At 33.6% G+C, this 14,309-nt stretch overlaps 1 protein-coding gene across 2 annotated transcripts in view; it reads left to right on the top strand.

Moving 5' to 3' along the window:
- Nucleotides 1-14,309, top strand: part of WDR11 (WD repeat domain 11) — a 55,031-nt gene that overhangs the window by 29,614 nt on the left and 11,108 nt on the right. For both annotated transcript variants that reach the window (XM_067300324.1, XM_067300325.1), the window contains exons 12-20: nt 711-817; nt 3,206-3,281; nt 4,713-4,821; nt 5,159-5,283; nt 5,727-5,874; nt 7,747-7,853; nt 8,404-8,518; nt 10,276-10,447; nt 13,973-14,081. In XM_067300324.1, coding sequence (XP_067156425.1) covers nt 711-817; nt 3,206-3,281; nt 4,713-4,821; nt 5,159-5,283; nt 5,727-5,874; nt 7,747-7,853; nt 8,404-8,518; nt 10,276-10,447; nt 13,973-14,081 — 1,068 coding nt within the window. The remainder of the gene's footprint in view (nt 1-710; nt 818-3,205; nt 3,282-4,712; nt 4,822-5,158; nt 5,284-5,726; nt 5,875-7,746; nt 7,854-8,403; nt 8,519-10,275; nt 10,448-13,972; nt 14,082-14,309) is intronic.

Genomic DNA, 14,309 nt, shown 5'->3' on the forward strand with positions numbered 1-14,309 from the left:
TACATAGTTTTGTGGTCTGGGGTATCCTACTCAAAAGAATTTGCTTCGAACCCATATAGCCTGACATTGTGTTATATTAGATCATAACTTTACATCCTTATAACACAAGGTATTTTTATTTTGATGCCTTGGCATGGTCTAAAAGAGAAAAATCTGTGTCGGGTTGTCTGCCAGTTGTTTTGTGATAGTTGTCTTTGAATCTGTTCAGTGACTATCTTTTACATTCTTTGTCTCTCCTAGCTTTGGAGTGAAAGGTACAGGTCTCCCTTCCCTGCTGTTCATCTGAACTTTTTTATATCTTGGCAGATCTGAATTATTTCATAGTTCTTCACACCTGGTAAATCACTGATTTCATCAAAGCTCTGCTTTTAGTCCACATTAGTGCTGAGCATCTGTGAGGGATTTTTACAAAAGTTGTCAGTGTGCCTAACTAAAATTTTTGTTTTGGTCAACAAGAACCTAATATGCCAGTGTAGTCTGGAAAGACAGCTCTTATTTTAATTTGGTAACTTTATTATTGTACCTACATCACACTTGTAAATGCATGTCTTCTTTTTACGTTAAAATACAGTGTTTCCATAAATTGTAGAAGACTAGGTCTATGCTGTTTACCAACTGTATAAAATCATTACTGTATTTCAATCTAGGATATTTTCCAGCCATTCAAATATTTCTGCTAATACGCTCCATGTACTCTCTTCTGATGACAGGGGAATTGAGTGGATAAGCTTGACTGGTTTTCTTTCCTTTGCCACATCAACACCTAACAATTTGGGGTTAGTAAGGAATGAGCTGCAGCTGGTGGACTTACCAACAGGTTAGTATTTCCTGAGAAATCTGTTCAAGAGGCTGACAGGTTTGTTGGTGAGTGACAAATACAAGTTCTTACTACTTTTTTTTTCTGGCTGTCATGGCAAAAAAAGAATAATGAAGAGGAATTTAACTGATTCTGCTCTTCCTTCCTTGTGAAACCACATAATGTGTTCCAACTGGTGCTCTACAGACTGATTTCAAACAGTAAGTTTGTACAGATGTCTGTGGCTTGGACTCAATAAAAGAATGACCATGTGTCAGCAGGAGGTTTAGCTGCATTCACAGAGTGTGGATATTAGAGGCATATTTTATTGACAGAATTCATGTATTTCCAAATATGTTTTGGGACATATATGAATACATAAATACAGGCTACACCTGTTGTTTCATGGGCAACTGACATAGTGTTGAAGCATTTATTGTGGTGCCTATCAGCGATGGATAATTTTTCAAGCTAGATCAGGCTTCTGACCAGAATTTGTGTCTCAAAATCTAGTATTTCAAGAAAAGATACAATGATGCATTTTAAGTTGATGCTGTTTTTAAAATTCTTCTTCTGAATTTAATATTCACTCTTTTTTAAAGTCATAGTTTAATACACTTGTGTATCATAGTATTTCTACATGTGTGTTTGAATGTAAAATGAATATTTTAATAATAAAATTCCATACTTTTATTATGGGAATAGTTAAAAATTATATATTTTTATAATTTTTATAGAAATTAAATTATATTATTATAATGTAAATTATATAATTGGAAAAGGTAAAAATAAGTAATTTAAAAAATATATACTATTGATAGTAAACCTGACAGTCTGAGTCCATGTCTTTTTCAGTCACTCAGACCTTATGGCACATGACAAGTGCATGTGTGATTGTTAGTTCAATATTTGCACAATACCAGGGAGTGTAATTTGGGAGATTAGAGAGCCCAGAATAGGAAGCACTTCAATAATTTTAAATTGTTTTTCAATGTGAAAACCTAGAACCATTTAATTTCTAATTGAAGAGCCTGAGTCTTGTTACACATGAATAATTCTGAATTATTTTATGTAGCATTTTTTTACACTTATGGAAAAAACTCAGTTTTTGTATTTTCAGGGTGCTGCACAAAGTGACTATTCATTTAACATGACAATATTGCAGGGTTTTTTTCCTCATAATCTCTTGCCCATTTGTTTAAAACAAAATGGGGAGCAAAGAGATGAACTTTGTAAAATGCATTTCATGTAAAACGTGATTTGGATTTTCCACTTAGCTTTTAAATCAGTACGGATACATTTATAATCACAAGCGATGAAAGGCTCAGTATTTTCACAGGCAAACAAGTTTCAAATAAATATGGATACCTGATACTTTAGCATATGGATTATTTAAAAAAAAATTACATTTCCCCTTTTAAAGCCTACAAGAAAGGCATAAGTACTTAACTGAATGAGCATTGGTTCTGTCATCAGTATTCGCCCAACTTTTCTTTTTTAGGGCTAGGAAAAAAGTGCTTATTTGCATTCACTTCATAAATGCTTTGACAAAATTCTTGTTTATAGCTCAGAAACATAACTAACAATAAGGAAAAATAATCCTGAGGTGTTTGATCAGTAATGAAGAAAATAGAGCTTTAAGGTTTCCTGTTGGCTGGCCTCGACATGAGCGCTGCTAACTAGTATTGTCGATAGCTAGCTTTATTCACATAGCTGGTGTAAGATAAGTAATTTAGCTGTGAGTAGCCACGAGAGAAGTATTTTTGAAAATCTGTTAAGGAAAGAGAAGAAACTTGCATAAAAGTTGCTGTGATATATTTAATGTTTGTAGGTCATTCTTTATTTCCGTGGTATGTATAACACCTTTAATTCTGCAACGCTTTGTACAGGTGGGTCAAAATTTTGTTGGAGATAAGATCATGAGTTTGTATGTTTTTTTGTCAGTGTTTGTTGTTTTACCTGGAAAGAAAATAATGGTTCCACTAAGAACAGAATGAGTTAATACTTCACCGTAGAAATACTTTCAAAGTTGTTCTCAATTGAATATTAGATTATGGCAGAATTTACTTCTCTTACAAAATTTGAAATCTGCTCAGGGATTTCTGACTTGAGGAATCAAGAATATATTTCATATTTTATTGTCTTTGAGCAGAAACTAATAACTCCTTGAATTCTTTCTGTACATTTACATAATGCTAGTTATACATTAATCTCAGTAGCTGTGCTCTGGAAGTGAGTCGTTTATGAAGCATTAGACAGTGGAGTTCACATTATGGTTTAATACCTAGAAATACAGTAAAACCTTAGCAGTGACAAGAGTAACATAAGATATGGCAGGCCGGTTAGAGATGTTCTAGTTTAATTTGGTTAACTATTTCTGTTTTCTCCCATGTCTCTTTTATGTTCCAGGTAGGAGCATTGCATTTCGTGGGGAGCGAGGTAATGATGAGCCAGCTATTGAAATGATAAAGGTGTCTCATTTGAAGTAAGTAGATTAGCCTTGTGAAGTTTATAAATTGTACTGTATTTCATGAAGATCTTCATTGCTTATTAGAAATAATCCCTACCAAGAACAATCACTTCAGAACGCAGAGAAAAATATGCAAACTGCATCAAGAGAAAATACACTTTCACATTGACAACTTCTGTACTCTGAAACTTATACTTAAACATTTTCACCTTCTGTACTCTGATCTAATATTCTAATGTTTCTCTGGTTGACCTTGTCAAAAACTTAGGAATCCAATTAAATTTCAATAGTTTGATTTTTGCTATAAATCTCCTTTTATATGATTTAACCCTACTTAAAACTAGAAGATTGGGATTAGGGATGGGGTATTTTTTCATGAGTTTATTAAATTCCTTAAATATATATTTCACACCTTTGTAAATAATTGTCTACTGGAAAACCAGATGTGAAGTAAAGATATTTGAGAAGCCAGCTGATGAGTGACTAAATTGCTTTCCATCAAACCCTGCTGATTTTGAGATCTGGTCTGTGATGGGAATCCCTAGTCTTTATTATAACAAAAATAATAACAGTAGTATTCTGTAAGTTTACTTTATTGTTGTAAATGTGGTTAAAATAGTGCTGAATTTAATAGAATATTATCTTTAAATTTTCAAAGGTTTTTCTTTATAGTAGAGAAATAATGTTCTTTAGCTTGAATAGGAAACATCTTGGGAATTATGTATGTGTTCCAGGGAATTTAGATGAGTTCAACCATATAATGGTCTTGGTAATATGTTAAAAATTAAGAACAGCAATGGTATTAAGTGAGAACAAGAAAGGTTAGTTTATTTGAATAAAATTTAATGCAGTTGAGGAGAGTAAATAAAACTAGAGAGCCTCTCTGTATTTTCATGTTACATGTAAAAAGTGCTGGACTGAAAGTGTTTTAGCTGCACAGATGAAAAGTCTGAAGACATGATTGACAAGTGGTTTAGTATAAGAGGATCTTGTACTTGTTTATCACTGGATAAGGGAAGTGGCATGCATCTGGAGTAGAGAAATTAATCTATCCAAATTACAGTCTTGGCTTGTCGTTCTGATACCATGTGTGGTCATCAACTCAGGCTGAATGTGGCCGAATGGGAGGTGCTGCTGCTTTCTCTGAATTCCTTCCCTTGTCTCCTTTACAGTAATTGAGCAGCACCACCAACCTGACAGAAATTTCTGAAAAAAAAATTTTTTTTGCCTTGAAGGAGGACTCTCTTCAGGCAGACTCTTTTGCACCCGAGTAACTCAAGGAAATCAGAAGCTTGTGTGTGGGATTTGAGCCAAATTAATTTACTCCGCTTCCTCCTAGTTTTTGAGGGTTTCCAAAGTGCTGTTATGAACTTCATGTATGCAGTAAAATGCTAAAATTAAAATGGAATGATTACCGTTGATGTAGTAAAGTCTTGTTTATTTTAGGCAGTATCTAGCTGTAGTATTTAAAGACAAACCCCTGGAAATCTGGGATGTCAGAACATGCACCCTGCTCAGAGAAATGTCAAAAAACTTCCCTGCAGTGACTGCTTTGGTAAGGAATAAGATCTCTGTTGCTCGCTGTTTATTAAATCTAATATGGTCAGATAGCATAATAACATTTTGCCACAAAATTTTTCAAAGATTTTTTTATCCATAGCATACAGATACGTGCTTTCACCCTTCCTTTTTCTTTTCTTCCTCTGTTATCAAATAGAGGCAAGAAAAAAGGAAGTACTTGGTGAAAAATTGGTCCGCTTCTTGGGAGGTGGGAGATGAGGAATCAAAGAAGGCAATTTTCAATGAAATCATTATAATTAGCAAAAAATTCCTCAATAAATTTAAGGAGTAAAAAATCATATTTTCCATTTTGCCTGAATGATTTTTCACAGGAATGGTCACCTTCTCATAACTTAAAAAGCTTGAGAAAGAAGCAGCTAGCAGCCCGTGAGGCCATGGCCCGACAGACGGTTGCCTCAGATACTGAAGTTAGCAGTGTAGAATCTTCTGTTATCAGGTATTTCTGATTTCTATTTCGTTTAATGCTATGATGCAGCACTTGTTGTTTTGTACTGTATACTGTTGTTTTATAAAATGGAATATTTTGGACCTGATTCCTGGATACATATCAGGTAAAACAACTTTCTGGGCTCCTTTTAATACCTAAACAACACAGGAAAGCTTTTAAATGTGGAACTTCGATTTACTGCTGAATGAGAGTAACATTATAGCAAGCAGGACTCCTGTCTGTTAGTCCGTTAGTTATCTGGTTCTTGAAGTAAAATTCTTATTTGCCCCTTGAAATTGCCACAAGTATATAAATGAGTTAACTGTTTTTTCTTGTAAATTGCTTTGAAGGTAATAGGCGTTTTTACACTACTTCTGTCATTAGTTAGGGAGATCTTGACTTGCAGTTCTGATTTCAGGAAGCACCTATGTCTCACTGTGTTCTCTTTAAAGTTTGTTACAGGAAGCTGAAAGTAAATCTGAGCTGAGCCAGAACATTTCTGCCAGAGAGCACTTTGTGTTTACAGATACTGATGGGCAGGTTTATCATCTCACAGTAGAAGGAAACTCGGTAAAAGATAGTGCAAGAATTCCTCCTGATGTGAGTTCCAACTTTCTATATAATTGGTGCTTTAATTTTTTTCAGGTGCCAGAAAGAAAAAAACATTAGGAAAACACTTTTTAATGGCAAGTGGTGACTAAATTCAGTTGCTTGAAATATGAAATAAAAGTTCTAACTTTGAAGTCTGTAACAATTCTCTGTGTTTTTCATGTTCTTTATGTTTTCTATTTAAAAAATGTTGGAATAAATGGTTTTTATATAAGCTAGAATTTTTATAGTCCCTGACTTAATTTCTGGATAAATGACACAATATATATTTTCCTTAGTTTTAGTAAAACACATACAAAAAGTTTGAGTAACAAAAGAGTTATTATTTGGCCTATCTATGAGGTAAACAGAAGCCATGAAGTTTGGTTATGGTTATGATTTGAAATGTGACAATTTCAAAAACATGATTTTGGACATCAGTGTTTTTTGATTAAGGTTTTCAAATACATTTTATTCATTGCCAGTTATTTAAAGAATTTCTAGTCTTGCATTTTTGTTTCTGTCTTTCTGGATTATCTTTGTTTTTTGAACTTTTTAAAGAATCTATAGATGCTTTAAATATTTTGTAATTGTAGTTTTCCACATAAGTTTTAAGCAATGTTGTTTGATTGCCAGTGAAATGGAGATGTCCTGAATAATTTCTTTCTATAGGAAATGTTGTTAAGATATGGTCCCAAAATTATGAAAAAGTTAAGAACATGTTTTCAGAGTTAGTAGCGCTCAGCTTCATTTTACGTAGTGATAGTACATAATAGTAATAATAGTAATGGTACATAATAATATCAAATTATTAGTTGGAGAAACTTCATTTGTTTTAATTTGTTGCAAATAATGTCCTTAGAGTTTTTAGGACAGCTTTATCTTTGCTGAGAAATCAAATGTTTACATCATTTGCAGATGAAACTTAGCTGTTCATATGCATCATTTTAACCTGCTGAAGAAGGAAAAATTCTCATCTTCAAGAGAACTTCTGCTTTTAGTTAGGTTCTTTGACTCTCTCAGTCCTGCAAAGATTAAGCGTGTGTAATATATTACACATAGCTACTGTCTCCTGCTTATGCCTGCTTTCTTGAAAGATTGAAACAATCTTAAATCAGAGTCCTCACAGTGCCAAACAATTGAGTTAGGCAAGGGTGTAGCTTTTGTAGGCAGCTATTTTCAGAGATAGCTTTACAGGTAAATAGGGCATTAGAACCTGTCAGACAGTATAGTATTTGCAAACACTTTTTAGGTTGTAGTAATTTAGATATTGCTGCTTTTTTGTAGTCATGATAATTGGTGGTGGTTATTTCTGTAAAATTGTGAAAAACCCAAGCTGTCTCTCTATCTGTTTATGTGGATCTCCAAAGCATGGTATTGAAATATGATTAGGCATTGTTAATGGATTTTATCTTATGTCATAAGGAAGACTTGAGTGGGCCAGAACCTTCTTGTGAGTTTAAATAATTTTTTTTTTTTTACTATTTTTTTTTCTAATCAGTCTCGGAGGCATTGATAAGTTGATCTGTCAAACTGGAACCTTTTTATTTTTGTGTCCTATTCTAGCATACACTAGTATTGTTTTTAATAATTGAAATCTGTCACCTTTGACTTTTTTTGCAGCAAGAGACAAAAAAGCGTTTTCCATTCCTTTACACCCAAAATGTCTTAAGAGGAAAAAATCTTTTGAAACACACTGAAACAAATTTGACTGACTGATAGATGTTTATATTCAATCAAATTGTTTCTGTTTTAATGGAGCGGAATTTGATCTATTCATTTCATATAATACTTGAAAAAATTAAATACTGATGTTGAAATGTTTATTCCTATGTTTGGCCCTATTAATGACAAGATTTTATTCTGCTTCCTAAATATTTCCAGGGAAGTATGGGTAGCATTACATGTATTGCCTGGAAAGGGGATACCTTGGTTCTTGGAGATGTTGATGGAAACTTAAACTTCTGGGACTTGAAAGCTAGAGTATCCAGGTATGAATGCAAATTAAGTTTGACAAATATGAGATAATGAGTGTTAGAGTGTGTGTTTTTTTTCCTCATTTCTGTTCTTCGCTGTAGGTGGTCTTCTGTTTGTCGTGTTTGATGAAGCAATATAAGTATTTCAAAATAAAATTTCAAAAATACCTTCTGCCTGACAGTTCTTTATATTTCCCAGTTTGTGTTTTCAGCTGACATGAAATAACATATTTTATCAAAGTTTTAATATCATCTAAAGAGCTTTCTCATTATGGTAAAACTGTAATGGCTTCTGATAAAATGTTAAATGTTGTAGTATGTTTCAGGTATCTAATCGCTTTTTCACGATAGTTTGCATAACCATTTGTGTGTGTGTGTACATACGTATATGCATATGTACTTATATATACATGTGTGTTTATATATATACACACACACAATCTCTCTCTCTGGATATATATACATATACAATATCAGGATCTGTAATGTTTATGGAGAGGACTTACCCACCCTCAGTATTAGTTATAGAGTGATAAGTGTTAACCTTACGCTTTTCTTTTCTTAGGGGGATCCCTACACACCGAAGCTGGGTGAAAAAAATACGTTTTGCCCCAGGGAAAGGAAATCAAAAGCTTATTGCAGCGTACAATGATGGAGCAGAAGTTTGGGATGCAAAAGAGGTACATATCTGTTGTGTTTCAATATGCATTTCTTTGCAAAATACACATACCACTTCTCAAAATCAGGAAGAGTACTCAGGATTTAAGTTTTACTTAGCCATGATTCCTTGCTGGCAGCTATATAATAAAGCTGTCTGGCTTTTCTCAGAGAACTTCTAGTTCCTATAAAGCATTTTCAAACTGTCATCACATTAAAAGTACCTTTCACTCATAAAGCTGATATGTCTCCGATATACCCTTTGTCATTTTCTAGTAAAGTTTTTGAGGCGCACATGGAAGATTTAAGGGGGAGAGCCTCAATCTTGAAATTTGAATCTTTGAACAGGAGAGTACTTTTATGAAAGATTTCCTAACTTGTATGCATATTAAAGAGTAGGTATTTTTCCATGCATGGATTTAATTTATTAGGGAATACCAGGAAGCTAGACACTTGATAATTAACATTGTCTAGCTTCTCATCTTACTTGAAAATTCTGTAGTAAAGAGAAATGTTCATAAATCTTCTGGGGTTTACTTCATACATCTTTCAGGGGATTATAGTTACTATGGGAAAGGAAGGATAATTATACCATTTTAACTTAGCCCCCTGGAGTAAGTTCAGAGTATAAAATTGGTATTTTAATTTTTTTTCTGTTGACTTTCTAGTGAGCACCAGTTCCTAACATGGACATTTAATTTGGGTAGTATGAAAACTTCCTTTGATGATTAGAGTTGGAGCAGATGTGACCAACAACTGTGAATTATGTAGGCAGAGTAGAAACCCATGAGTCTCTCCTTCAAGAACATTTGAAGAGCTTTGATGTCACAGGATGTTCCTCCTGTAGCTGTTCTCTCTTCTTTTGGGACAAGAGAAAGTGATTTCCACGTGAAAGTCTTAAAATGCATTCAGAACTTCAGCTGAAAATCTATAGAAACATTTTATAGTCTCACTCCTATAATCCTTATAATTCTCTCCCTAGAACTTCACCTTTGCCTACAACCAGTTAACCAATACATCCAGTAATGTCTTCAGTGCTAAGACTGAACAAGCTCTTGTATATTACATCTCTCTAACTCCATACTTTGCTCTAGAACAAGTGAAAGGAAACAGCAGAACATTGATTATAGTGGAGGCTTTCATAGCATTTCCTTATATTAACATTTTTAATGTTTGTGATGTTACAGAAGGGTAACAAAATCTGTAACAACTGACATATGGTTAAAAGTTCAGTTTAAAAGGTTTTGCTTATCTCAGGGGGTTCTTTTGTTTGTTTGTTTGTTTTGTGGATAATAAATCATCCTATTTCCATAATGCTCTATTAAAATTAGGCCTAAATATATTTCAAGACAAGTTCAGTATTTAACAAGAAAACATATGTTTATGAAGAGAAAGAGTAACTGATGAGAATCTCGCTTCTGCCCTGATGTGCCTATGCTAGATTAAGGGATTGGAGTTAGAGGGTATGTAAATTCTCACCAGTTTTGCCCTAGAAACTTTATTTCAGAAAAGATACCACAAAGGCAGTTATATGGCTGTACTCAAAAGGATCCTCTCCCAGGTCTTGGTTGGGGAAGAAGTATTGTCTTAGGGCAATCACATGCCCTACTCCAAGGTTTCTAAATTTTCTGCTTTCCGGAGGAGACCATTATTAAGATGAATTATGACTAACTTCAGCTTTTATTGCAAATTTTGTGGTATGCCTCATGGGAGTGTGACACAGTATTACACTGTATGATAGAGAGCCTACTAAAATTGAAAAATATCTCAACTTTTCAAGGTACAAATGGTAAGCAGTTTAAGAAGTGGAAGAAATGTCAATTTCCGGATCCTGGATGTAGATTGGTGTACTTCAGACAAAGTCATCTTGGCATCAGATGATGGGTGCATTAGAGTCCTGGAGATGTCCATGAAACCATCATGTTTTAGAATGGATGAACAAGACTTAATAGGTATGTTGATTTTGCTTTTGCTATTGATTGCTGCATATTTCATTTTGAAAGTGGACTATAAAAATGTTCAGTACTTCTAGTAGACCGGAAAATGGTCGTATGTAGAAGATTAGGTATCCTTATATATTTTTCATAGATACAGACAAATTTTGTAGGCTTAGGAAATATGGGTGTTTTTATAGTAAAAGTTTAATCTCCCAAATTAGCTCTACTTTTTAATATTTTATTTGAAATATAAACTAACAAAATATGAGCTTTTTTTTTACAGATGTCTAGAAAATTAATGTAAAAAATCAGTACATCACCCGTGTCTCACTACATAAATCACTGAAATTCATTGCATGATTTTGCAACATCTGTTAATATACAGAAGTGTGTTTTTTTCTGTGAAATTTCCAGATATTGAAGCCTGCTTGTAGACTAATTCTTTGCTTTCCAAAGTAGATTTTCCCACAAAACTCTGAACTGTTAGTACTTAATGCTGTTTGACTTTTTTACCATACACTTAAATAGGGAATTTAAATAGTTAAACTACATTTTGCTATTTATTACTTTTACATTTATAGTCTCAGGGGACAAAAAGACTATGCAGATAAAAGGTAAACACAGGAAATTCTGAGTTATGGAATGCTGTTTTTAAATTATGAGCCAGTTGAAATAAATGTGCAATGAGTTACTATTCAAAATGAGAAATGTTTTATGTAATTTGCTGTCATATATGATAAGTATTTTTGGTCACTGTAGTTTGTCAACTTTTGTCTAAAGAAAAAATAAATTTAAAAATCAAAGATCAACTTAGCAACACAGTTGTCTGTTAAGATACCTAAATTTAAAGAAAATATTCATTCATGTATAATTATGTAATTGATTTAGGAAAGTTTAAAGGAAAATTAAAACTAAGAACTAATCATGGTTTAATAAATTATGGTTTCTTTCTGGTAAGTTGCTAGAAACCCAGCAACTTAGGAACCTGGCTAGACTGAAAATTCGATGTAAATTTGTATCTTTTGTTTTACTCATGACAGACCACACTGGCAGTAATGACACAAACTTGCATTCATGCTTGAATATTTTTGAACAGAATTCTCAAGAAAATAATATTCTAGAGATATGGTGGTTTCTTCTACTTCTCCTTAATTTTTTTAAGCTAGGGGCTTCAAAACAAGTTTCTGTGCTGTTTTGTAAACTAACAGCCACTCTTGGATACTTTGATTGAAATAAGATCTTTTTATTTCACCTGTCAAAGAAGCAGTTTGATCTAATGGCATGTTACTATAAAAGAAGAAAAATACTCTGTTTCTTGAATGTCAAAAGTCACTTCTCTGTAATCTAGCTACAGCTTTTAGGCAGTCATCAATATTTTACTACAAGAAAAACAAAATCATGAAAAGTTAAAATATAATGCAAGATTTAAAAGAGTCTGCTGGGGTCTACTTAATGGAGATAGAAGTTTTTCAGTTTCATATACCTAAAAAAAAAAATCTTAAAAAAAACAATGCTTCTTTCAGATTTTGAAATATGATTTATCAGAGCAGGTTATCTACCAATATAAACAATAGCATTCCTTACCATTCTGATAGAATATCAGTGTGTATGTGGTCTGTTCATACTTTTAAGTTCTCCATTATCAATTTGAGTAATTGTGACTCTGGTAGTAATTGTGTTTGTTTGTTTTTTTCCTTCCCCCCCCCCCCACCCCTTTTATTTGACCATAATAAAACGCAGCATCCTATATTGTTAGGCCAATGGATTGAAATATCTGTTCTCCATTTGTTAGCTGAAATTGAGATGCATTTTAACAGTTGCAAGTTCACTCTCTTAGTGGTGATAACTGCAAGCCGCTAAATACAATGGCTTAGATTTATGACTAACTTTTTTGCTACTCTGATGAAAGGAAGGTGTTTCTGACTTATGAGTTGTTTCATTTCTTTCGTGTTAATTATCAGAAGAGAGTGAACTCTGCACTCCGCCCCTGAGAACTCCTGTCATAGGCCAGTCTACTATGTAGGGAGTCACAAAAGAATATTTGCATAGGTTTGTCCTCAAAGCGAACAGAGTTTGCCTTATGACAGACAGTTTTACCAAAAAATATCACCAATTTCAAGCTGGTGAAGATAAAACTATCCTCATGAATAAAGAAATCTTTTTCATATTGTTTCCTGAGAATTTTTCCTACCCTTTCTGTGGCAGCTACCCAGACAGATTCTTTTGTTCTGATGCTCTCAGTGAAGTAGTCTGTAGAAAAGGAGGGGAGGATAAATATGGTCTATCAGCTTGATTTCAGAGCATAATTCTGTGTTTTTTGTTTCATAGAGCAGTAGCCTAGACCTCTTATGAGGATACCTTTCTTAGGAGAAAGAAAAGATGCAAGATTTCTTGAGTGCTTTAGTTAAGCACCTTCTTTGTTTTTGCTGCTTTACTTCTAGGCCAGGTTAGCTATGCAGATCCCCCAGAGCTTGTCAGATCAAGTATTGTCAGAGAATAGATCAATTGTCTCATTGTTGTGCTCCTGAGGAATGTGTAGTTCTTTGTCTCTTCTTTTCTGGTGTTCCAGATAACTGCTTTTGTTGTGGTCTTTTTGGTCCTTGTCCTGTCTTGACTCTTAAAATCTTCTTAACACATGTAGACTCTGACCATGGCAATACGTAACAAAAAAACCCCCAAATTTCTGATGCAGGGAGCTGTGCTTGTAGTGTCAGAGGAAAAAAATCATTTCTCAGAGCTATTTTTATTATCAAATAAATGCTCTGTAATATTAAACTATAAAAATTGATGTTGTAAAACCAAGCAGCCTGAAATCAGGATATGCCAGGGTTAAGGTTGCCTGTGATTTAACTCCCCTTCTACCTGTATACTATGGCAATTTTAAAATTCCAAAATCATGTTTATAAGACAGCTACATCATTCAGACCCTATGAATGACAGTAAAAAATTATGTAATAACGTAGCTGCCTGGTATTTGTTTTCATCTTAGAGTCACTGGGTAGTATTTACTGCATATCATCCAAACCTCATACTGAATATTACTGACTTCTTAATTTGTATGACAAATAGATGGTACTATAATTTTCATCCTATTTCTTATTTTATTTGCAGATATAAACATGTATTTAACCCCCATTTTGTACTGAAGAAGATATGATTGCAAAGTAAACTAAAATTACTACCTGCCAGTTGGGTATGGGTCCCCAAATAATTAGTGCCTTTTATGATCAGAATAGTTTTCTGCAAATTGATATTTGAGCTTCTGAGTGTTTAATTTCTTGAAATATGATCCCTTGTAAATTCAGTATTTCTGAAGTTCTCATTCCAGCATGGTGGAAAACCCTGTGCCTTCTATGAAATATTCTTGCTTGAATGTAACAATAAGTTTTTATGTCTAGTAACCCATGGTGTATATATGAAAAGATGTGATTTATGACTTTCTTCTGGTGCTTGCAAACAAGGTGGTACATTTTATGGTTAGTGAATAGAGTGTTGTTGCACATAAGCCACTCAACAATGAATCTTTTCCTTTTCTTTCAGAACCTGCATGGTGTCCCTATCTCCTTGTTCCAAGGGCTTCATTAGCTTTAAAAGCATTCCTACTGCATCAGCCATGGAATGAGAAATACTGTCTAGATATTTTACACGTGTAAGGAGATACACACATATATATACATATATATGTATATTTATGAAGCATATATATCAAAAAAGTGGTTGACAATGAGGGGATGACAGGTCACAGGTGTGTACAGGACATAGAAACAAAAGAAATGAGCAAGGAAGGAGAAAGTCAAATTCTTACAAAACCTTGTAAAGGGATAATCTCTTGTAAAGGGATACATGGGAATCTGTGAGCACGGACAGGAAAGAGAAG

Source organism: Apteryx mantelli, chromosome 7 (assembly GCF_036417845.1).
Source record: "Apteryx mantelli isolate bAptMan1 chromosome 7, bAptMan1.hap1, whole genome shotgun sequence".
Lineage (NCBI taxonomy): Eukaryota > Metazoa > Chordata > Aves > Apterygiformes > Apterygidae > Apteryx > Apteryx mantelli.